Below are 25,220 nucleotides of genomic sequence, written 5' to 3' on the forward strand. Positions count from 1 at the left end.
AACCTGGGTCCTCCACGTCCAAGGCCAACACTCTATCCACTGCACCACTGCTTAATCCAGCTGAAGCCTACTTCTGTAAGTCAGAAAATTAAAATATAAAGTTTTTAAAATTAAAAAGTTCTTTAAAAAACTTAAATTACAATATTGTCTCACCTAAAAGTTAACAACTCCTTAATATCTAATTTGTTATAGCATCCTTATTTATTAATATCTAATAACTGCTCAATGTTCAAATGTCCCTAATTATTCCCCAAATGTCTCATATGCAGTTGGTTTGTTTCAATCAGGATCCGATAATTTACACATTGCACTTGGTAGAAGTCTCTTAAGTCCCTCTTTTTAAGTTTCTTTTTTTCCTCTTTTTCTTGCCATTTATTTGTGGAAGCATTTGGGTCATTTGTCCTGTAGAATTTCCCAAATTCTGAACTTGGCTGATTGCACCCCTGTGGAATCATTGAACATATCCTGTCTTCCGTATTTCCTATCACATGCACCTTAAATCTAGAGGCGTGCTCTCATTCAGGGTCTATTTTTCAGCAAGTTGGCTTCATAGGTGATGCTGAGCACTTCTTGACTTAGTAATTGTTCCTGATTTAGTACTTTAATATTTGGGATGTGTATGTGCCGAGGAGAGAAGAGGTGAGAAGAAATAATTCCTTTACCGCTATGATTAACGTACAAGGAAAGAAAGTGAGTAGAAAGCAGACGAAAGGAAATAAAAAGATGAGGAGCACAACTAGTGCTCCACTTCTGAATTTAAGTCTAACAATTACTCCCAAGGGGTCAAGCATTCTGGTGGGTTTTAAGGTTTAATAACATCAAGTTTTAAAAACTTGGACTTTAAAAACAAAGTCATAACCAATTTTTTTATGCATAGAAAATTTTTACTAAGAAAATACACACATTTCATTATATCACAAAAGAGAAAAATAATTCACATCATTATGAAGGTTTTAGACTGATTCCTGGAACCACCTGTTTACAAGTCAATCTGGTATAACATACTCTACACAAGGCATTCCTTACACTAGTATTCCCATAAACAATAACTGCAAGACTATTCCATCTCTTCATCTTAAATACAAAGGTGAGAAAAGCTAAGCAGTGACTTGTGTAAAATATGGTTTCCTTGAAAGTCAATAATTAATGTCTGGGATATCATCAGAGGGAACACAGTATCAACTGCAAAAATATGCTTTAATTTTAAAGGTATTAGGCAAAGTATAATGAATCATTAGGCAGAAAATTTACTATGTCAAATATTAAGCTAAAATAGGTCTCAGAAATTCTTTATTCCACACATACATATCACTACTTTCTAACTGTTCTCACCTTTTAATGGAAGTAATATATATGCAATATAATACAATAGATATCATTTAAAATATACCTTACAATTCAAATTTACATTGACACTGGCAGACTCTTGCAACCAATTTGCCCAGAAATGATAGCAGTTAGTGGTTCTGTGAAGATTATAAATCAAAAGATGTTAAGTGAACTGGCTGAGAATCTATTGTAATTTATCATATTCAAAAACAAATCTTTATCAAAGTCAAATCTTTTATGTTTACATCCCATACTTAAAGTGTTGAAGACTAATGAATAAAATAGGTTTATACTGTATTTGAATTATAAATGGAAACAAAGTTAAAGTCAAATGAACTGGTAAAACCCATTAAAAAGGACCCAAGACTTATCTTAGAAGGTGAAGATTTTCATCTGAAATAACAACTCTTGGAGATAAGGTATTTACGATCCAGAGAAAATCATTGATCACAGAGGCGCTTCTTCCCTGAGGGACTGAGGCCAAGAGCCTGTGCCCTGCTACTAGCAGCTGAGGGCCTGGACAGGTATGTAATCTGAGCCTGGAGCCCTCTCTCTGAAACAGGTGGGGTGACAGCAGGTGATTGTGAAGAGTAAATATAATGCATGTAGGATACTTAGAACAATGCCTGGCACAGAGTAGGTGCTATCTGTGAAATTAACTTATTATTATTTGCTAATTGCATATACCTAATCTATGTAGGTGATAGCTCAATGATTATGTAGGAATCAATGATTGCTAGAGAATATACACTTAAAATTAGGAAAACAATTTTTCTAGAACATACTAAAAATTGGAGAATAGATTTCCCTAGTCTTTTCTTAAATTTTTTTATTGATTTGGGGGGGGGGAAGAAACATCGACTTATTGTTCCCCTTATTTATGCATTCACTAGTTGCTCACTGTGCCCTGACCCACAACCTTGGCATATGGGGACAATACTGTAATCAACTGAGCTGCCCAGCCAAGGCTCCACTTAGTCTTAGTATTTTAAAAAGTATGCTGAATGTAGAGATAACTTCCCAAACAGCAAAGTGGCAAATAAGTTTTTATCTGGAAAAAAAAAACAAGATTAAATAGCCAAATGAAAAAGTTTACCAGCAAAAACCTGTTATAAAGCAGCCAAAAGTCATTTACCTTAATTTGCATATATTATGCAACTTAACTATGAACACATTTCCGTATCAAACCCTGACTTTTCTCTCTGACAAGCACAATTTTTCTTGTCCAAGAAAGAAAGATAATTATTGTTTTAAAATCTAATCACTAGTTTATCTGAGTAACTCCTGGGAAGGATTAAGCAAATCAGGCAATAAGAGTCATGTCCTAATTAGGCCCAGTTGAATTTATGAAAATTTGAAACAAAGCATTGAGCTTTTTCTTTGCTTACATGGAGACATCCTGACTTCAGATGAGGGTGAAATTTCTGCAGTTGAATTATCTTGAATATTTTAAATAATAAAAATGTTACTTTAGCTTATTTTTAGAGGATTTCTTTCACTTTAACATTTAGATGTATATCAAAGTACAAATCACAAATAGGAGCCAAAGTAGATAATGAATCTATTCCATTTGCTATGAAATCACAATGTGTCTGCACCTGAACATGTGTAATCTTGCCTGGGAAAGAAATGTAATATTGGTTCCATTTCTTTAGGATAGTCCCTTTAAATGGACTCTCAGTGGAGAGCTTTGAGATTTATATTAATGGCCTCAAGTATTATGCATATTCAACAGAGCTGATTTCATTTTGGTGAATTCAACTAACACTGGAGCTGTTCAACTGTATGAGGAAACTACCTCTGAGGGACACTGAGTGGGTTTAGGAGTGAAGCCAGAGGAGCATTTGAAGAAGAATTTTTTTCCATAGGACAGTTTCTCCTACTCCTCTACTATCCCCTTTGGGCTTTCTTAGTTATCTGATAACAGTAAATAATGCTCCACACCCCTTAAAAATATTATGCTTTGGTCTAATTTATTACTCATTCCTTTGCAAAAGAGAGTGTAGAATCTTATTTTTCCAGGGGCCGAAAATTTAGAGAAAGACAAAGGCTAGGGTTAACTCATATCATGAGACAACCTAGAGAAGAAACAAATGTCCATTTGATAGCTGATCTTTTATCAATGAAAACTGGTTGCTAGGCTTTACTTTACTGATTTTAAAAGAACATTTAAAATCAATAATTTAAAATTGAACAGTATTCTAGTTATGCATTTTCCGAAAAATCTGTTTAAAAGTCCTGTATTAGTTTTTGTTCTTATAAACATCCTTTGAAAACTACACAGAACAAAAATAGATAGAAGAAATTCTTTATAAGAACATAATTTAGTTATTGTTTTCATATACAGTGCACACATACCCTATGAGCATGGAACTGAAACTGCACACCATGCTCAGTACTCGGGAGCAATGCCATTTGGTGCATCCTCTGTACTAGCAGCTGGGCATCACCTGGGAGCTTGTCAGAAATGTAGAACTGTGGGCCCCACCGGTCCATGGGACCTGGAAGGAGGGGAAAAGGCCCCTGCATTTTAAAGAACCTTCTCAGTGACTTTCTGAGGCAACCTTCTGGTTAAGAATCCATTCTTTAGAAAGGTTTTTAACCAAAATTTTTAACACCTTTCCCATTATAGTAAATAAACCTTACCCTCACTATTTATTCAATCTGTTTCATACTACAGGTGTAGTAGATGCAGATTTAAAAAATCATAAATTCTCACTTTTCCCTATTAAATAATTTTTGACAGACTGATCTACAGGATTTCTTCTTTATTCAAAAGAATTAAAATGACTCTCCATTTATTTTTCAGAATACCTTCTTACTAGGTAAATGTTTCCATAGAAATCCAAATGTTTGTTTCTCTTCCATTTTGATGCCATGATGAGACCCCTGTCCCAGCATGCTGGTAATTTCCGCTTCTATTCTTAGCTTTAATGTTAAATAAATTTTCTTCTTTAATTTACATCCAATAATTGTTACTTGTTAAAACAGCAGTTGGTAAATAGCACATAATGAGATTAAGTAGCTTTTAAAATATATATATATAAGATTTCTCTTATTGCCTAACCAGGCAGTGGCGAAGTGGATAGTGTCGGACTGGGATGTGGAGGACCCAGGTTCGAGACCCCAAGGTCGCCAGCTTGAGCGCGGGCTCATCTGGTTTGAGCAAAGCTCACCAGCTTGGACCCAAGGTCGCTGGCTGAGCAAGGGGTTACTCGGTCTGCTGAAGGCCCACGGTCAAGGCATATATGAGAAAGCAATCAATGAACAACTAAGGTGTCGCAGCGAAAAACTAATGATTGATGCTTCTCATCTCTCCATTCCCGTCTGTCTGTTCCTGTCTATCCCTCTCTCTGACTCTCTGTCTCTGTAAAAAAAAAAAAAAAAAAAAAAAAATTCTCTTATTTAAGTAGGCTGTATGCTATTTGGCCTTGTTTTTCCTTGAAATATTTATAATTTCCATGGGGGCTGTACTAGCCATATTAATAAGCAAACATCTTAGTAAAATTACAAAGTGAAATTCAGCACATTCTCCTACTTTCAATAAGCATTAAGCAAAGAGCAGATTAGTAATTATTTACATTTGTAAACTAAAATCAAGATTTCACAGAGAATATTTTTTGGGAGTGATTGTGTTTTGACAAAGGTAATATGAAAAACATAAACCTTGCATATTTAGAGAAACAAATTGTAACCTAGTTGCTTTAATTTATGAGATAGATTTGTATCACAGACTTCTGATTTTACTCTCTGTTAACCAACTGCATTTCCCACACTCTAAATGGGAATGCCATTTTGAGCATTCTTAAAATGCTGAATTATATTCAAAATTATTGTGAATTAATCTCTACCTATAGGTAGAAAAGATGAAAATAAAGCAACACCCCTTTTTCTCTACAGAATATTACATCTAACATATCAAGGACTGTGGAGAGAAAAGTCAAATAACATGCATGCTGCCATGTAACTGAATAACTTTTTATAGTTAATATTCTAGAATGAACATTAAAAACTTTGTTCCCTCAAAGCAACCACATTAAATGCATATATACCAATATTACTATCTCTCAAAGTTATTTTGGATTTTACCACATAAAAAAACTAGTCTCACTAGCCAATTATTACCCAATTTACTGGGATCAAAAATGGCACAAAAATGGACTATTAAAAATAGACTATTAAAAATGGTCTGAACACCTACCTTGTTCATCCCCACTTAGCTCTAAATTAAATCCAGACCTGGCCAGATAGGCTCAGTTGCTTAGAGTGCCATCCTAATAAGCCAACATGGAGGGGTCAGTCCCTGGTCAGGGCACATTTAAGAAATCAACCAATGAATGCATAAATAAGTGGAACAGCCTGACCAGGCGGTGGCGCAGTGGATAGAGCGTAGGACTGGGATGCAAAAGGACTCGTTCAAGATCCCAAGGTCACCAGCTTGAGCAAAAAAAAAAAAAAAAAAAAAAGGTCACCAGCTTGAACCCCCCAAAAAAGCTCACTGGCTCGAGCAAGGGGTTACTTGCTCTGCTGAAGGCCTGCAGTCAAAGCACATATGAGAAAGTAATCAATGAACAACTAAGGTGTTGCAATGAAAAACTGATGACTGATGCTTCTCATCTCTCTCTGTTCCTGTCTGTCTGTCCCTATCTATCCCTCTCTCTGTCCCTGTTAAAAAAATAAATAAAAAATAAAATAAAATAAATAAGTGGAACAACAAATCAACATTTCTCTATCTCTCCTTTCTTCTCTCTATACAATGAAACATTTTTTAAATTAAATTCATCTTTAGTGGAGAAAATGGTCACTAATGCTATTAAAAGAAATATCTCATAGAAACATTTCAAAATTATCTCAAATAAGAGAGCATCACCATTATAATAGAGGTACAATGTCTTCAGTTAAATGACTCACCTAGATCTGAAACATATGACTACTTTGTTTAAAGTCATGATGTCAGCCATAATTTATGCACTAGGTATCCTATAACCCCCCTTGTTAGAAGCATCTATAAATTCAGATGAAAATATATCTTTTTTCATAATAAGCAAAGCTAAATTTTTACTTGGGCAATAAAATAGCATAATTGAAGCAATCAAATTTATCTTTATTAAATAAAAAAGTTACACTATGTTTTTTTATACACTGTTAAAAACAATGACTCTTTAAAATTTGTCTAAGGGCAGCGGTAGTTTCCATTTCTCTCTCACAATGTTATAGTTAGGCCTTAAGTTAGTTCCAGGAAATAAATAATAGAGTAGATTTTTCATATTTCTCTAGATCTATATACTGGAAAGGAATTTCAGAGCATAAAGAAGAAATAAAAAAACATTATAGACAATTTGTTCTTAGAATTTGGTTAAATTTAGCTTTTTCTCAAAATTCTGTGCTCATCTCCACAAAAGTCTGTATTTTAGTAGCCCTAAAATTTAGAGCTGGGAAAGAGATTATTACCTATAATGGTAAATAGCAAATACTTGGGAAAGTGTGAACAAGAGCACAGGTGAACACATTAACAAATACATTTTTAACATCTCTTTGATGTGGGATGAGCTACAAATCAGAATGAAAGCATTATGGTTACTTGATGGCAGGGTGCTGGTGGGCATTAACATGTTGTCAGCGCGTCTACCCCACACAGAAGTGTAGATTTATGGGGGAAAGTCAGGCAAAGCAGTGGGGAGAATGAAACAGAAAAACCCATAGATTTGAGAACATTATATCTTTGTCTTAAAAAAGGGGTTCCCTGAAGCACGGTGAGTTTGGTAGCACTTCTATTCCTGTAGCGGGGGCGGGCTCGTGGCGGATTCCGGCCATTCATACATATCTGGCAGCAGGGAGTCGTATTCACTTCGCCATATTCTTTCTCTAATGTACTTGGCCTTGTCCTCAGGTTCTGGGTATCGGAAAGCCATTTTATTAGCATAGAGGTATTCCGTGACCTGAAAAGTAAATAAGATTACTGTGTAGGTTATGAGTATTAACCTATGTGAGAGAAAAAGCACTATTAAAACATAGAAAATAAATATTAAACAATGACATTTCTTTTTTTTCAAGTAAAACATAACATTACTTTGACTCATTTCAAAACATTTTGAAACTATTGAAAAGTTTTTAAAAGATGAATAAAAATCATCTGCAATCTTACCATAAGTCTGACGTGTTTAAAGTCACCTCCTCACCCCGAATTACTGACAATCCAACAAACCATTTTAAGCTGAACTGCGTCAGTCTAGTAACCTACTTGGGTAACCTGCCCAGCCCATGTCATTTCTCACCACAGTCCTACTAAAACCATGTGTAGTCTTAGCTGACTGGAGTGCAGTGAAAATCCAACCCAAAGTGAGCCCAGTGTTTTTGCTCTAGAATTAGGAGTAAGAAACATAAAAACTATTATAAATCAAATATTGGACACTAGAACTATTAAGTCGGGGCAGAAACATACACAAAGCAACTCAGCACGATCACTGAGTACCAGGCATGTTCTAGGTGCTTTACATGCTTATCTTATTTAATTCTCACAAGAACCAAATGAGGGAAGTGCTATTATTGTTTTCCTCATTTTACATATGAAGACACCAGAGTAGGAGGAATGTAAAAGTAATTTGCCAAAGGTAGTTAAGTGAGCTGTGTTCTAAACCCAAAGCATTCTGAATTTAGATCGCAGACCCTAAACGATTAAGCTAGTTTATTTCCCACCTAAATGAGCTTAAGTGAATTTCTGATCTTGGTAACCAAGCCACACGCCATGACTGCTGGTGAGCCTAAGCCCTCTGAGCCTGTTTTGATGTAAAATGAGGTAGTAGGAAAAACTTCCTCGCACGGTACCACAGTACCTGTCTGTTATACAGTAAGTTCAAGTTATGATTTTATTTTAACTTTAAAAATATATAGTAACACATTGTGAAAATATTCAAATAATTATGTCTTTCTCCTCTAATTCCAATTCCAAATGGTGACCACCATGAAAGTTCATTTTAGCTTTCTAAAAGAAAAATTTAACAAAAGATGATGGTTATTAAAAATAATTCTTGCTTAACCTGTGGTGGAGCAGTAGATAAACAGCATTGACCTGGAATACTAAGGTCACCGGTTCAAAACCCACGCCTTGCCCAGTACAGGCACAAAGAGAAGCCAATAATGATAGCTGATGCTTCCTGTTTCTCCCCTTGCCTTTCTCTCTCTCCTCTCTGTAAAATCAATCAATAAAACCTTAAATAATCATAATTCTTGGTCCTAGAACTCAATCTCACTATATTTTGTAATGGCAAATAATTATTTTCTAGTCTATAGTAGGAAACATAATTGTATCCACAGAAATGATGGGGGACAAGACAAGAGAGATTTTCCTTGGTCATGTAGGCCTGCACAAGGAGACTGGTGGCTATACAGAAATGCTGGGAGGTATGGGCTGGGGTGGGGGACAGACACGAAGTCCTGCCTTCTCTCCTGATCTCTTGCTCCTAAAAAGGAAAGTCTTAAGCCAATGGAGAAGGAGCAAACTCTCTACTCCTGAGAAAGGGGAAGAGAAATAACCCTAAGGCTATGTGCCCAGACCAACCCCAAACCCAGATCTACTCCTGTTACTACCTTTCACTTAGACATACCAATAAATCTCTTAAGGGACTGGTATCTTCCAAAATCTGTCCCACCTGTAATATCACTATGAATTCTAATGTTGAACTCTACTTATGCTACATAGTTCTGGGCTCTAAAATCTTCTAGTTTCGCAATAGTAAGGTATTCAGACTCTTCAGTCTGGCATTTAGGTATTATAAAAGTTTAAGATAACTTTCAAATCTTGTCTTAGGCCATTTTTCTACCTATGTTTAAGACTTCAACTCAACTGGTTTGACTACTATTTCCTAAATATATTATCCTTTCCCAAATCCCAGTCTTTAGTTAGTTTATGAGTATTAAAAGAATACAACAATAACATTGAGAGTCAAAGGGGTAAAATCTTATGATCATCAGTATAGAAGTAAAAAATGTAGTTTATGTTAATCCTGGTGTTTAAGAAAATCTTAATAAACTAGGAATAGAAGCCTACTTCTTTTTTTTTTTTTTTTTTTTTTAAATTTTTTTATTTTTTATTTATTCATTTTTAGAGAGGAGAGAGAGAGGTAGAGAGAAGGGGGGAGGAGCTGGAAGCATCAACTCCCATATGTGCCTTGACCAGGCAAGCCCAGGGTTTCGAACCGGTGACCTCAGCATTTCCAGGTCGATGCTTTATCCACTGCACCACCACAGGTCAGGCAGAAGCCTACTTCTTTAAATATAAAAAAAATCTTTCAACCGAAACTACCATCACATGTAATATTAAAATACAAAAATGCCCTTCTTAACCTAGTTGCTTATAACTGTTCGTAAGAACCAACTAATTTAATAAGATGGGGAGAAAAAAGAGCTACACATAGTTTTTTAAACAAGAAATTATTTGCAGAAAGTTCAAACCTCAACAATTCCAAAAGAATTAACTGAGAGGCCTGGCCTGTGGTGGCGCAGTGGATAAAGCATCAACCTAGAACACTTAAACTGCCGGTTCGAAACCCTGGGTTTGCCTGGTCAAGGCACATAAGGGAGTTGATGCTTCCTGCTTCTCCCCTCTTCTCTCTCTTTCTTTCTCTCCCCTTGTTAAAATGAATTTTAAAATAAATCTTAAAAAAAGAACTGAGAGACTATTAAAAGAATTAAGATGGTTCAGTAGAGAAACTAGTCATCTGATAAGTTCAGAAAATTAATACCTTCTCTATATATCAGAAATGACCAGCAAGAAAATATATATAGATAGAAAACCTTTATTACATAGTATATCAAAGTTTTAAGTATCTAGGAAAATAAGAGACACACATTTAGATGAAGAGAACAACAGAATTATATTGAAAGACGTAATCCCCAAAAATCTATGTCGAGAGAGATACTGAATAGGGAAGAGTCAATACTGAAGGACTCAATTAAAAAGACCTACTATATTTCCATGTATAAGACGCACCTTAATTTTGGGGCCCAAGATTTGAAAAAAAAAAAAGAAGTATTATATAAAGTTATCAAACTCAAGTTTTATTCATCATAAAATTCATACAACTCTTCATCACTGTATTCAACAATGAGCGCAAAAACAAGTGCAAAAAGTGGGAAATGCAAGTAAAAAAATCTACACCCATGTATAAGATGCATCCAGTCTTTAGACCCCAAATTTTTCGAAAACGTGTGCGTCTTATACATGGGGAAATATGGTACATAATTTATAAATATGACAGTTTTAATGCAGTTGCAGGGTTTTCTTTAAATTAAAAAAAAAGATATAAAAATTCATCCAAAAGAATAAACCATTGAGAACAGACAATACTGAAAATACTGATTTCAGTATATTTCATGATGGGAAATATATAGTCTCAAATAGTATACTTTATATATACTCTAATAATTAAAATAGTGACTAATGATAGACAAATATGGTCAAGGACAGATTCCTAGTCATAGATTCAAATATTTAATGCTAATAAAAGGAGTATTCTCAAGCAGTTGGTGGTCAGGCAACTGGTTCACTACTCAGAAGAAAATGTCTCTCTGTCTCATATCATACAGTAAAATAAATCTCAGCAGGGTTAAAGAGTTTTATGTTATTACAAACAGAGGTAGATAGTTACATAATTCGGGAGTGGGAGAAGGCATTAACATTCACAAAAAGTGCCTGACCTCTGGTGGCGCAGTGGATAAAGCATCGACCTGGGAACACTGAGGTTGCTGGTTCAAAACCCTGCACATGTCTGGTCAAGGCACATATGGGAGTTGATGCTTCCTGCTCCTCCCCCCTTTCTCTCTCACTCTCTCTCTCCCCCTCCCTCCTCTCTAAAATGAATAAATTAAAAAAAAACACAACACATTCACAAAAAGTAAGGAACAATCCATAAAATTTAACAATTTCATGAAAAAGCTTCTGAAAAATGACACTTCAAACAATTCCAAAAGTTAAAATAACTGACAATACCTGCATGCAGCAAACAGAATGATCATTACCCTTTATAAAGAACTCATAAATCACTATTAGAAAGTAGAAAGACAAATATCATATAAAAACAAGCAAAGGTCATGAATAGGCAGTTCACAGAAAAATATGATGCTTCAATAAACACAATATAGTAAGTGCTTTAAATAAAAGTAAGATATAATTCTTACATATCAAATTCACAACATTTAAAAAGTAATAATTCTAAGTCCTGGCAAAGGGAAAACAAATACACTCACATCTAATGGTACAATGTTAATCAGTGCTTTTTTCTGAAGAAATATTTGGCAATATGTATCAGCAGCCTTAGCATGTTAATAACTTTCATCCTTATGATCAGAAATTTATCTTAAGGAAAGGCAATCACAAATGCATATAAAGACTTATCTAAGGATGTTCACTATAATATTTTTTCTACCAAAATGAAAAGCACTTAAATGTCCAAAGAGAAATGGTTAACTAATTATGATATAATAAGGAAAGAGAATTCCATACAGCATTAATGATCACCACGAGAATTATTACTATTGAATTACATGGAAAAAGGCTTACAATGTATTAAGTGGAAAAAAGCGCAGTGAAAAAGCAATTATAAAAACAGGCACAGGTGACTGGACATGTGTGAGCCTATGTATGTGCATATGTTTGGGAAGAAAAAGGACTAAAAGGCAACCAACCCAAAATAATGTGGGTTACATTCTAGTCAAATATTGGTGACCTAAAATTTCTTCTTTGCACCCTCTAAATGTTTCAATTTTTCTTTAATTAACTTGTTACTTACATGGAAAATATGCAACTAAAATTTCCATAAAGAGGTATAAGCTATTACTTACTTTAATAGCAATGTTAATAGAAACTTCCTGAATATCAGCAAGAGGTGGGTAAAGTCTTCCTTGAGCTAGCTCTTTATCTGTCAGTTGATTTGTCAGTGCCTAGAGAGGAAAACAGAACTTTATTTTTGTTTGTTTAAATAACACAGAATAATAGAGACCTAAAAATATAAAAAACAGTTGGGGGAGCAGAGAATAATACATGTAATATAATACTCCAGTTTCTGGCAGAAATACACTTAAAGCCTTGCAGAAATTAAAACTGTTCACTACTAAACAATAGAGAATTAACTAGATTTAAAGATTTATGGAAATATTCTACTTAACATACAGAAAATTACAACAGCTACTATGAAAATAAACATCAATATCTGTACTAATGTGAATTCTTCAAAACTCATATTGCCAAGTTGGGAGCTCCCACTACTCCAAATAAATCAGTAACTGTCATTAAAAAAATCGCAAGGAGTTATATTTTATCTATGCTGTAACAATGTTACCTTCAGGTATGTATAATACAGGTACAGTAGATGTGTTATAAATATGAAAGGATGAATAGCTTACCATTAAATATTTGAAAACTCATGATAAAAATAATTTTATACAAAAGAAATGGGCAAGTCAGAAAAGTAAAGGATGAAAAACTTCCTTTCCATTCATAAGGCATATATTTAAAACCCATTCTCTTTTTCTTTCTGCTTTTAATCTTTATAATTCATCCTTTCTAAAATAACCAAACAATATTAAATACTTAGGCATGCTCTCCCTCCTGGGAGCAAGCCAGTACCTTTCCCTCCCCCTCTTCGTTCCCAGAGGCATGCACCTCCTAAACTCTAAGGGACCCCACAAGACTTGTAATCAGAGATGCAATGGGTTAGCAGCAGCCAGTGCTAACCCCCGGAACCCCCCCCCCCCCCCCGTGTTCAAGGCCCCCTTCTCTCTGACTTTCCAGGGAGCTCACAGCAGCCCCGCCTTGGCTCACTTCTTTCCCACAACATTTCTAGAGACCCAAAGCAGCCCCGCCTAGGCATCTCCTGTTGCATCTCTTATCCTAGGCCCTTCCCCAGCTTTAATTTAAAAAATCACACAAACAACAACAAAAAAACAACAACCAAAAAAACCGCATTTACCTTTGCAGCTTCTAGGAAAACATGGTCACTAATATGCCGGGTGTTACAGAGAATAACAGCTAAAGCCACGCCTAAAACACATTTTAAACAGTTTATTTAGTAAGGTCACTTTTTAAATTGTGAAAGGAGCCAAATAAATTCCTAGATTTAAAGCAAGTCAATGGCCACCCACCTTCACCCTAAAAACCAACCCTCAAAAAAACAGAGCAGCCAAGAAAAACAAATCTAAGCTAAAAATCAAATGATAAACATTACAATTCTTATTTACTAAAAGAAAATGCTTTTAGAAATGTCAAATGGCTCTTCTCAATTTAGTTTTACATTTATCAAAATTACAAATGCATATAATTCCTCAACACTTGTTACTAAAAACATTAATTCCCAGCCCACCTCTTATCTTAGTTGCTATACGGAGACAACTACTTTGTGTGTGTGTGTGTGTGTGTGTGTGTGTGTGTGTGTGTCACACACATACACAGAGACAGACATAGAGAGGGTCAGGCAGACAGGAGAGAGATGAGAAGCATCAATTCTTCGTTGTGGCATCTTAGTTGTTCATTGATCGCTTTCTCATATGTGCCTTGACCAGGATGGCTACAGCAGTGAGTGACACCTTGCTCAAGCAGGCAACCTTGGGCTCAAGCCAGCAACCATGGAATCATGTCTATGATCCCACGCTCAAGTCAGCAAGCCTGCGCTCAAGCCAGCAACCTCGGGATTTCGAACCTGGGTCCTCTGCATCCCATCCCAGTCCAATGCTCTATCCACTGTGCTACCACCTGGGCAGAGGCAACTACTTTTAATTCTTTTAGCTTACTGTTTTAATATTCATTGCTCTCACTCTTTTTTTTTTTTTTTTTTTTTACAGAGGCAGAGATAGGCAGGGACAGACAGGAACGAAGAGAGATGAGAAGCATCAATCATTAGTTTAATTCTTTTAGCTTACTGTTTTAATATTCATTGCTGTCACTCTTTTTTTTTTTTTTTTTTTTTACAGAGGCAGAGATAGGGACAGACAGGAACGGAGAGAGACGAGAAGCATCAATCAATAGTTTTTCGTTGCGCGTTGCGACTTCTTAGTTGTTCATTGATTGCTTTCTCATATGTGCCTTGACCGTGGGCCTTCAGCAGACCGAGTAACCCCTTGCTGGAGCCAGCGACCTTAGGTCCAAGCTGGTGAGCTTTTTGCTCAAGCCAGATGAGCCCGCGCTCAAGCTGGAGACCTCGGAGTCTCGAACCTGGGTCCTTCCGCATCCCAGTCTGATGCTCTATCCACTGAGCCACCACCTGGTCAGGCCATTGCTCTCACTCTTAAACGGCTTGCTTACAGTTCTGATTGATTTTTGAGTTTTAGGTATCACCCACTCCTTCCTGTGGGAAATAGACATTTAGCTTTCTTTCACACTTCCAGCTTTCTCCCTCCTTCCCAATAGAGCATAATTTTGGCTGAATGAACACTCCAGGTTTATATTATCATGACTTCTTAAACGTTACTCACAGCAGAGCCATGCATTAATACTGTATCATGATTACTTTTCCTCTTCTGCCTAACTTTATTTTCCCTGAAGTTACTGTCCTGTTTTGTTCCTGACTTTGGTTTAGCACTTGAAAGTTCATGCCAGAACACTCCTTCACTTGTCTAAATTAGCGCCCAGTATTTCAGCCATCTCACACGTACTCCAATTGCACCCTCTGGACAAATCTGACCTGGTTGCTCTCCATTTCAGACACAAAGTTGTCACCTGGGGCACCCCTCTATCATGATGGGGATGTCTCTCACTTCTAAACTGAATCTGTTTTAAAATCTATTTTGTCTGATATATGTATTGCCACCCAGATTTTTGTTTTCTCATTTCCAGCTTATTAATTCTAATATGTTTAAACTACTATCAGCCTCAGTCACTGAGGTCTTAATTTATTGTATATAGTTCAATTCTAGAATTTAATGGTACTGAGCTGAATATTTTAAGCGTGGCTTTTATCTCTATAAACATAATAAATATAGTATTTGTTTCACAATGCTGTCTGATAGTGAGAGTTCCAGAGTTTTCTTGTTGTTTTTGCTACTTTTGGTTTGTACTGTCTTGTCTCTTTGTGTATCTTATTATCTTTTCTTTTTTTACCTGGGGTTGTATTTGAAAATTGATTTGTAAAAATAACTTGAGGACCAGGATAAGTAGTGTCTTATTCCAGAGAAGATTCCTGTTTGTCCCTGTCAGGCACTTGTGGGCACCGGCAGTCCAGAACAAAGGCCTGAGCTCTTCCAAATTCCCCACATGATGCTGCAAACTAGACCCACACTCCAAGTACAGCCCTTTAGGCTTGCAGCCCACAGGGAGACACAGTACACTAGAATCCCATCCCAGGGGCCAGACTCCAGCCTTCATCCTCCACGGAAAGCAGGGGTTATGTCTCAGACTTAAGTTTTAAATTTCTTTTCCTGCTTTTAGGCCCGTTTTTACTACCACTATCAGGCTAATTTTATGTCTATATTTATGGTGCTGGTAACTATTATTAATAAAGTTAAAACTTTGAAGTGTTGTATAAAACTTATCAGCTACTAAATTCCTTATTAGTAAAATTTGATATAAAAATGGCTTTGCTAAAATCAGCAAAGTATTCTTTTCCACGCCCTTATGCTTTTATGCCACAGAAATATTGCTGGATAGAAGGGACTGACTTGAACATTATCAAGTTCTAGGGAGCGACAATCAGTGATGGAAGGGTTTCTATTGTAGATGTTAGGTCTCAGGAGACACACTACATGGAGAAAAAAGGAGGGAAATTCATATACAAAAGCACTAGGATATTCACAGGCTAAAATCTCCTTTGACAACAGTTACAGCATGCTTGTTGGACGCCAGGTTATGTATGTTCCAAATCTTTGTGTCATGAATTCTTAATTCAAGCCTGTTGTGTCACCTATTCAGGGAGAGGCCAACAAGGAGAAAGATATAAGTACAAAGAAAATTTGTGTCAAATCCCTATTTTAACCTCAACGTAGTCTTTCACTAAAACGAACTAAGAATCACCAGAAATTTATGGAAAATAAATAGAACAAAAGGAGAAATAGTTAAAAGAATCTTAAGTCTCAGGAGACATTTGAAAGAATACTGCAACTTTTTAAAAAGATTAAAGCTGCTATTAAAAATGAGTAACTCTAGGATGAGAAAAAGGTTTTGAGCATTAATTAAAAAGGAATGAGAATCTCACTGTTATCAGCTTTATTATTAGCAACACTGGACACTAAAAATGAAAGGAGAGATATTTTCAAAGGTCTGTGGAAAATAACTTCGAATCTATAACTCTACCCAACCGAACTATCAAGGAAAAGGACAAAATAAAGCTATTTTCAGAGAGGTAAAAACTCAGGAAAATTTTTTCCATGCTTTTATAAGAAAACTCATTCAAAGATGTAATCCAGAAAAGAATGAGACTAATATATAGAGGAACAGCATCAAGAAACAGAGGAACAGTGCACATGTTCAAGAGAGAGAAGAAGGAAAATGGACTCAGAAATAATTTGTTGTGTAGGATCAAGGAAAAAATGAAAGCTGGGAAGAAATGAAAGAATTCATTATATTTGACGCTAGAAAGACTGTCAAAATTTTGTGATATAGAATTGAATATTCCACTTATCAAATTAAACTTCATTTAGATGGTGAATAACATTTACATAGTCATGTACTTCCAGAATCAAGCCATAGACAAAGCATGGAAGACAACACAACACAACATAAAGAGCTCTCTACCATGAGTAATATAAACTACCCAACAGCAAGAGACAAAGGAAGAGGTAAGAAAGCTAACCACCAGATTTTTTCACTTTTCACTGAAATAAAAACTGTCTTAAGTTGTTAACAAAAGCTCTTTAAGTATGTTACATAAAGATAAGGTAATTACTAGGAAAACTAAAAGCTGTGATTACACAAATTGAGTGGCAGAGAGAGGAAGCAGGGTATCAGAAGAGACTATTCCTTCTATTTCACCACTGACAGTGGTCATGGTTGAGAGCTGTGGTAAGGAGGTACCAAGGGGGAATAAAAAGGGTTAAATTCTTTTATAATATTCTGTTCCTTCTGCATTTTTATAACCAAGTACTACATTATTTCTATAATAAAAACAAGTTTAGTGAGCCTGACCTGTGGTGGCGCAGTGGATAAAGCGTCGACCTGGAAATGCTGAGGTTGCCGGTTCGAAACCCTGGGCTTGCCTGGTCAAGGCACATATGGGAGTTGATGCTTCCAGCTCCTCCCCCTGTCTCTCTCTCCCCTCTCTCTCTTTCTCTCTGTCTATCTCTCCTTTCTCTCTCCCTGTTTCTCTCCCTCTCTCTCCTCTCTAAAATGAATAAATAAAAAATTTAAAAAAAAAAAGTTTAAAACAAGAGGAATATATACATTTTTTAGGGGACATAGAGGAAGTTGAATTTGCTAAATTCCCTGAGTTTCCTGTACAATCACACCAAATCCTGTCAATACCACTGTTCATTTTAATCTTTAAAGAATTTCATGAAGTGTGTACATGCCATTATTACCCTACAACATAAATAATGGTGACATTTACCTGGAAAAATATACACGTTGTTTCCTTGACCTGGCGTGAACACCTGCCCGTCACTGAGTTTCACTGGCCCGAATGGACTGCCGCTGGCAAACAAACACCTGCCCTGTTAAGAAATGAAATAACCTTGATTTTGTTACTGTATGTGGACCAGAAAACTGAGGTGAATTCGAACAAGATGAAATCCTACAGTAAAGTAGAACACTGTATTATCTGCACACAGGAATAATTTACTATGTAACATGATCTTGTCATTAAAATCCTTATTAGAATGATGTTTGTTTTATGCATAGCATACATTCAAATAAAGTTGAAAAATGTCCATCAATAATTGTTTTTAAACTTTACACTTCCATTTCCTTAAAAAAATTTTTTTAAATGTCGATAGTCAATAAATACCATCCCAAATATTAGAGATTGATGTAAACATCTGTGAATGAAGGGGAGAACGTCAGAAATTAAATCGCTTCCATTTACTGTACATCTGTTGTCTTGGCTCAGTGCCAAGGGCTCTAAGTGTTCACCCAGTTAATTCAGCCTGCATAAAAACCTTATGAGGTTATCATTACCTTTTTTTTTTGAACATATGTTTATTACAGCTGGGGACAGTGCAATGAAGCATTTAGGATAGAAGCAACAGGAGAGAGCCTAGGCCAAGCTGTGCATCAGCTCCCTAGAAATGTTGCAGGAAAGAGGTGGGCCAGCCGTGCTGCATGACGCACTGAGAAGTACAAGTCGCAGTGACAGAAGTAAGCCGTGGCGAGGCTGCTGTCAGCTCACTGGAGAGTCAGAGAAAAGGGGGCCTAGGGGACAGAGGTGAACCTGGGATGCCTGCTGCTGCTTGCTGCTCCCTGGTTGCAAATCTCTTGGGGACCCGTAGGGTAAAAAAGAAAGGTACAGACATGCACTAGAGAGAAGGTTATCATTATCTTGAGTTCACTGATAAAATAAAATCAAGAAACTAGGGCTTAGCTATTTCCAAGTACTTTGTAAAAAGTCACACACCCCATCCAACCAGAGCAGTTAAACTGGAGTCCAAATACTTACTTAGAACTCCAAAGCCCACAGTCTTTTTCTGTTATGCCATAATGCCCTCCAGTTTAGAAAAGAGGTGTTGATATAACCACACTATCAATCCCAGAAAAAAATGGCATGTTGCCTTATTAAGAAAAATGTCTTTTGGGGTTTAAAATAGACAATTAAAATGTACAATAGCACAAAAGGCATAAGGGTGTTAAAAAACAGGATTATGAGGTAATTACTTTCCAGAATTGTTACAAGTGATAATGAATAGGAGAATCTGATGAACCATAGATGTGTGTTGTAACCTCCAGAGTAACCATGAAAGTTATGCAAGAATGGCTAATAGCGGGAAAATAGACACAATCAACCCTCTCAATTATTATTAATACCTGTGTGAGCGTATATGCTTCTTCAGCTGTGCACTCAGCCTTTGCTGTAGGATTACTTAATGCAAATATTATAGGCCTTTCATTGATATCAGCCATGGCTTTGAGGACATCAGGAGTGAAAAGTCGGCCAGCTCCTGCAACTCCTGTAGTGAATAAACAGAAAAACAGCCAACTTCGTCACAGGTAAAAGAAAACAATTCTTATCAACAGCATTTCTACAATAAATGTAACACAACAAAAGCATAGGTTAAAAACTCCCACTACAAAGATAGATTCTGCATTGGAAATAATTCTATAGGACCACAATCTCAAATCTGAAAAGAAAAACCATACAATGTTAAGTTTTCACTTAAAATATTTATTGTCCAACCCAGACATAGTAAATTGTGGAAAATTAAAAAAAAAGTATAAGAACTTCTTCATCACTATATCTAATTAAGATAAAATTTGCTACAACATAGATGAACCTTGAGGATATCATGCTAAATAAAATAAACCCATCACAAAAAGACAAATACTATATGATTCCACTTAGATGAGGTATCTAAAGTAGTCAAATTCATAGATACAATAGAATGGTGGTTGGCGGGGACTGGGTTATGATGGCTGTTTTTTTTTAAAGATTATATTAATTTTAGAGAAAGAAGGGGGGGGGAGCACAGTCATATATAGTTGCTTCATTTCAGTTGCTCACCGATTGCTTCTTGTATGTGCCTTGACTGGGGCAGGGCCAGAGATCTCAGCGCTCCAGGTTGCCTCTCTATTCACTGCACCACCACAGGTCAGGCTATGATGGCCAATTTTAAGTTATGTGTACTTCACCACAATTAAAAATTTTTTAAAAGATAAAACCTTACAATTCAGATGTTAAATTGTTAAGGTCTGTGGTACTTGTTATAAAATAATAGGAATTCAGAAGGAAAAAAAAAGATCTGGACTACAGCAGTTCACTTTCTTGACATATAATAGTTCAATTTAATTAGTACAACATCTCAGACACTGTATTAAGCCATTAGGACATAACAATGTGTATAACACAGGTAGCTTCTAGTTGAGAGGAAAACAACAAAATAGACAGAAAACCTGTACCATGTGCTAAGTATGCAGTGTTAAAGGAGGCATGGCATGCTGGAAGAACACCTAAGCCTGTGGTGGGAATCCGGGGATGACTAAGTGACGCCCCCACAAAGTTTATATCCAGTACAAAGACATATTTAATAGTCAAAATAACCTTTAATTCCATTTTATAAACTGTTACATAATATATAACATACATAACAGTTTATAAAATATTTATCTGGCTGGAGACCAGTTTTAATGTTGCTGTTATTCCTGGTCAGATCAAATATTCACAAATCTTGAGCAGTTGTTTAACATCTCTGCGCCTGTTTTTCTTATGTAAAAAATAATTATTATTATTATTATTTTTTTGTATTTTTCTGAAGCTGGAAACAGAGAGGCAGTCAGACAGACTCCCGCATGCACCCGACCAGGATCCACCCGGCACGCCCACCAGGGGGCGATGCTCTGCCCATTCAGGGCATCGCTCTGTTGCAACAAGAGCCACTCTAGCACCTGAGGCAGAGGCCAAGGAGCCATCCCCAGCGCCTGGGCCATCTTTGCTCCAATGGATCCTTGGCTGTGAGAGGGGAAGAGAGAGACAGAGAGGAAGGAGAGGGGGAGGGGTGGAAAAGCAGATGAGAGCTTTTCCTGTGTGCCCTGGCCGGGAATCGAACCTGGGACTTCCACACGCCAGGCCGACGCTCTACCACTGAGCAAACAAGCCAGGGCTAAAAAGGAATTTATACTCAGTGTTTCTCCACGTGGAGGTTCACAGACATAGTCTTAGGAGTTCATTAGTTCTAAAACAATTACTTTTTTTGTTTGTTTCCTTGACCCTATAGGGATGGAGTCAATGGGCAGATTCTTAAATGAGATGACCTTTGAGATTTCTGCTTCCTCTAAAAACTGAGTTCTAATCAATGAAGAAGCTAATAAAGACATTCTTTTCCTGACACAGAAACTTACTTTTTGTGACTGTTTTGCTATTCAGCATTCAATAGGGCTCCTACATGAAACAGGTAAAATTAAAAGAAAAATTGTAGATTTAAATCATAATGCTATGTTGGAAATGAAATAGCTCCCCTTTTAAAGACTTAGATTTTCTGCTGTGAATTTAATGCCATGTTGGTATTGTCTCTTTCCAATGAAAATCTTTGACTTTGCATAGAATATTCTTGGTACAGTGTGTCAAATGACTTTGTCTTTTTAGGTTTGGGCCCAACAGTCACGTCAACTCTAAGTAAAGCATGATCAATGCCACAGCTTCTAGCACTCAATAAGACAAGCAACAAACGTCAACTAAACTTTCTTTACACACAAGAATCAAAGAAGCTATTACAGAAAACATCATCTACGCCGAAAGCTAGGTAAAATCTATCATCTCATTTTTAGTAATCCTACAGTTAAGTTTTAACGGGCAACATACAGTTAAGTAAGAGAATGATCTGTCAGCAACTTAACTTACCAATTATAGCTGAGGGTTTAAGGATATTTACTGCATCTTCAAAAGTATCAGGTATGCTCTTTGGGGCTGAGTGAGCAAATGGTTCCTGATGACTGTCTATTTTAGCTTTCCGCTCCTAAATTGTTACATAAAACAAAGTATTTTTGGTAAATGCTAATTGAGGATTAACTGAAAAGACATCATTATCAGTCACATATGATCGCCAGAGGGCTTAACAAACTTTTGCTAAAATATCAGATGTCCTGCCAATGATTTAGTTAGAATCTTCTGGATTCCAGTTAAAAACCTAGTTTTAGAAAGGTCAAGTGCAATTATTTTCTTCGAGGCTATCTGACCTCTTAAGGGTCAGAGATCCAAGCATGAAAGACTAAGTCTGGTGCCAACATAGAGATTATGATTTGAATATGAAGCAAGAATCTTTATAAAAGACAAAAGTTTGAGACTGGAGGATTTCTGTTGTGAATATATTGGAAGGTCCCCAACTAGTACAATTTGGATAGTCCAGTAAGATATAAAATTTTAAAAACTGATAATGTTTTAAAAATCAAACTGAAAAACCAAATTCTTTGGTTCTCCAACTTCTAAATGCCTTACCTTAAATAATAAACCAAACTTGTCAACCATCCAAATTTTCTTTTGTGCCTCTTCTTTTGAGAGACCATTTTCTACCATAGCCATAACGATAAGGTCTGCAATCCCAAGAGCAGCCTGTCCAACAGAACAAACACTTAAAACATGTAGACTACGCTGCAATGCTTAAATTACTTCAGGTATTAATATTATATGTTATGCATAATATTTGGTTTATTCTTCTCTTACAAATCACACAAAGTTGATTCTATGATAGTCTCTCTAAGCATATTTTAAATTGCCTACTTTAAAACAGAAATCTTGAATTATAAGCTCTCCATATCTACCTCAACAAAATAAGCTCATTATCCCCCACTTTCCAATTCTAAAGAAGAGTGTTGGTTTTAAATTCAAAAAAGCTTACAAAAACTTACCTCTCCTGCTCCAAGGAACAAGATTTTGTGTTCTGAGATTGGTTTACCAATAACCTTTTGGGCTGCAAGAAGGCCAGCTAGAGCTACTGCAGCCGTCCCTACAGAAAAAATAGAAGATTTTTAAAAAGAAATGTTCACATAAAGGGTTTAAAAAGTAAAAATCAAACCTAAAGTTGTCTTTTTGCTTTACCTTGAATATCATCATTGAAGGTACAGTATTTTTCTCTATATTTTCTCAAGAACCTGAATGCATTATGATTTCCAAAGTCTTCAAACTGAATAAGCGTGTTCTGTCCATATCTAAAAAACAGTAAAACCCATAACAGTTGTGTTAGAAATCTGCTACTAAACAGCTTTCCTGTCTAATATTCCTTACGATAGCATTAAAAAGTAGTATCTGTTAGGTTCATTTTGGGCCATCTGGCAATTTTCAGAGTCTGTAAAAGCTTAGACTCAAAATGTAGAAATCTATTTTCCATTTCAAAAAAATCTATGGGGTCCTTAAAATGAATGTAGTACCATGGTGAGCCTGTGAGATGTTAATCTACATAAACAATTTCCAAGTGCCTAGGAGGCTGCTGAGCACACATAAGCACTAAATAACTTCCTTAAAAAAGCGATTTTGTCTCTGAGTCTCAAATGTGTATATATTGGCTATGTATACTCTCATGATATTAGCAGTTAAATAGCAACACAGAAAGTATACAAATAAAAGGTTAAAAAAATAATTGCTGTATGAGTTCATGGGCATTCAGGAAAGACACCAATCATCTTGGTGAGATAGGTTAGTAAGGGAAGGTTTGAAAAGGAGGTGGGACTTTATTTGGGCCCTGACAGAACAACAAAAAGTCAAAAGCAAGGTATATTTTGGTAACCCTAAATTTTCAACAGTCTGGCTATATAATTCAGGGTTCATATGAAAAAATAAGAGAGAAACTGATTAAGGTAAGTTAGGGCCAGATATGGGAGAATCTGGAATGCCAATTTAGGAATGGGAACTTTATTCTGCATGTCATGTGGGATCACTGAAGGCTCCAGAGAGGGAAAGAATTCGTGGAAGACTCTCTTTAGGAAGAGTAAACGGATGTGTAGCACAGGCTGGTGTGGGGAGAGGAGAGAAAGACAGGAGAAGCAGCTGGGAAGACTATGGCATGAGGACAACAAGATCTCAAGCACAGCCACAGGAAGTTAAAGGGACAATTGTGAGGCATTAGAATAAGCAAACAGACCTTGATGATGAGGACCAACTGGGAAGTAAGGGAGCAGCTGGCCACATGCAACCTGGATCACTAAGAAGATACCAGTTGATTGCCTAAGGTAGAAAAGTGGGGAGGCGGCAATTTGTTTTAGATATGTCAACCTTGCCTCTGAAAAGAAATTAATTTTTTCGTATCTTTTATGTACCAGTAATTTAAAAGGTAGGGCAGGGCTAGGCTAGTAAAGAGTTAGGACTTTAACCTATGGCAACAAAAAACCAATTAGAGATTTCAAGCACAAGAGTAACACAGTGAAGTACAAGTTCTAAAAAAATCAATCTGGTGGTCATGTGCAGATGAACTGGAGAGGACAGAGACTGGAAAAAGGTTTAGAAAAACCCAGAAGAGAGATGAGAATCTGCAGAAAGGCTGTGGCAATGGGAAAGAGGAGATCTATTTCTGAGGCATTTAAGTGGTACCACTAACTGGACCTGAGAACTGGGGAAGCAGGGAGAGTCAAAGATACACCAAGATCTCAGGTTTGGCGACAGGGTGAATGTTACTGCCATTAGTAGGGGCTGAAAACACCAAAGATTAGCAGCTTGGAAAGGGAAGGAGTTGTTTTGGACATGGATCTGAAAGAACAGAATGTCTGGATGGAGAATTCCAGGCCTCAGAGGGAGCTGGGACTCCACAGATGGGTTTTCATGGGCTTAGGAGGCACATGCATAAAGGCCACAGCTTATGTGCCTCAGAGAGAAGAGAGCCATGAACTCATTCAGATTTAATAAAAGTGAGCAAGAACCAGTGAAGATGACTAAAGAAAGAAAAAGGTGGGTGAAAGACCAAGTTAGGAAAATCTCAGCAGTCAAGAGAAGAAGAAGGCGAGTGCCGACTCCCCTCAGATGCCGGACAACTCAGGAAAGCAAGGCAGAGTACGCAGGGTAGCACCACATGTCACCACAACCAATCAGCAGGAAATAACGAAGGTTCTCAAAAATTTTAAAAATACCTGTCAGTAATGGCTTTCATAAACTCATCGATCAGATCATCATAACGTTGTGATCGGTCTCTTTTCTGATACAACCCCATGTAAAATGGATCTTTCAACAGTGCCTATAAAATAGACCAAACGTAAGAATAAAATTATTTTGTTACATAACCAGTTTAAATAGATTCTTTAAAACAAAAGTGGCAAAATAATAAAAGTGACTGATATACAATAG

The 25,220-nt window shown here is 36.5% G+C and overlaps 1 protein-coding gene across 2 annotated transcripts in view; it reads right to left on the bottom strand.

Moving 5' to 3' along the window:
• Nucleotides 1-6,412: 6,412 nt before the first annotated feature.
• Nucleotides 6,413-25,220, bottom strand: part of ME2 (malic enzyme 2) — a 39,703-nt gene continuing 20,895 nt past the window's right edge. For both annotated transcript variants that reach the window (XM_066246382.1, XM_066246381.1), the window contains exons 7-16: nucleotides 25,007-25,110; nucleotides 22,989-23,098; nucleotides 22,799-22,896; nucleotides 22,389-22,502; nucleotides 21,795-21,909; nucleotides 19,268-19,410; nucleotides 17,859-17,961; nucleotides 13,296-13,366; nucleotides 12,169-12,267; nucleotides 6,413-7,268 (exon numbers count right to left, since the gene is read on the bottom strand). In XM_066246382.1, coding sequence (XP_066102479.1) covers nucleotides 7,101-7,268; nucleotides 12,169-12,267; nucleotides 13,296-13,366; nucleotides 17,859-17,961; nucleotides 19,268-19,410; nucleotides 21,795-21,909; nucleotides 22,389-22,502; nucleotides 22,799-22,896; nucleotides 22,989-23,098; nucleotides 25,007-25,110 — 1,125 coding nt within the window. In that variant the 3' untranslated portion in view covers nucleotides 6,413-7,100. The remainder of the gene's footprint in view (nucleotides 7,269-12,168; nucleotides 12,268-13,295; nucleotides 13,367-17,858; nucleotides 17,962-19,267; nucleotides 19,411-21,794; nucleotides 21,910-22,388; nucleotides 22,503-22,798; nucleotides 22,897-22,988; nucleotides 23,099-25,006; nucleotides 25,111-25,220) is intronic.

Source organism: Saccopteryx bilineata, chromosome 11, assembly GCF_036850765.1.
Source record: "Saccopteryx bilineata isolate mSacBil1 chromosome 11, mSacBil1_pri_phased_curated, whole genome shotgun sequence".
Taxonomy (NCBI): Eukaryota; Metazoa; Chordata; class Mammalia; order Chiroptera; family Emballonuridae; genus Saccopteryx; species Saccopteryx bilineata.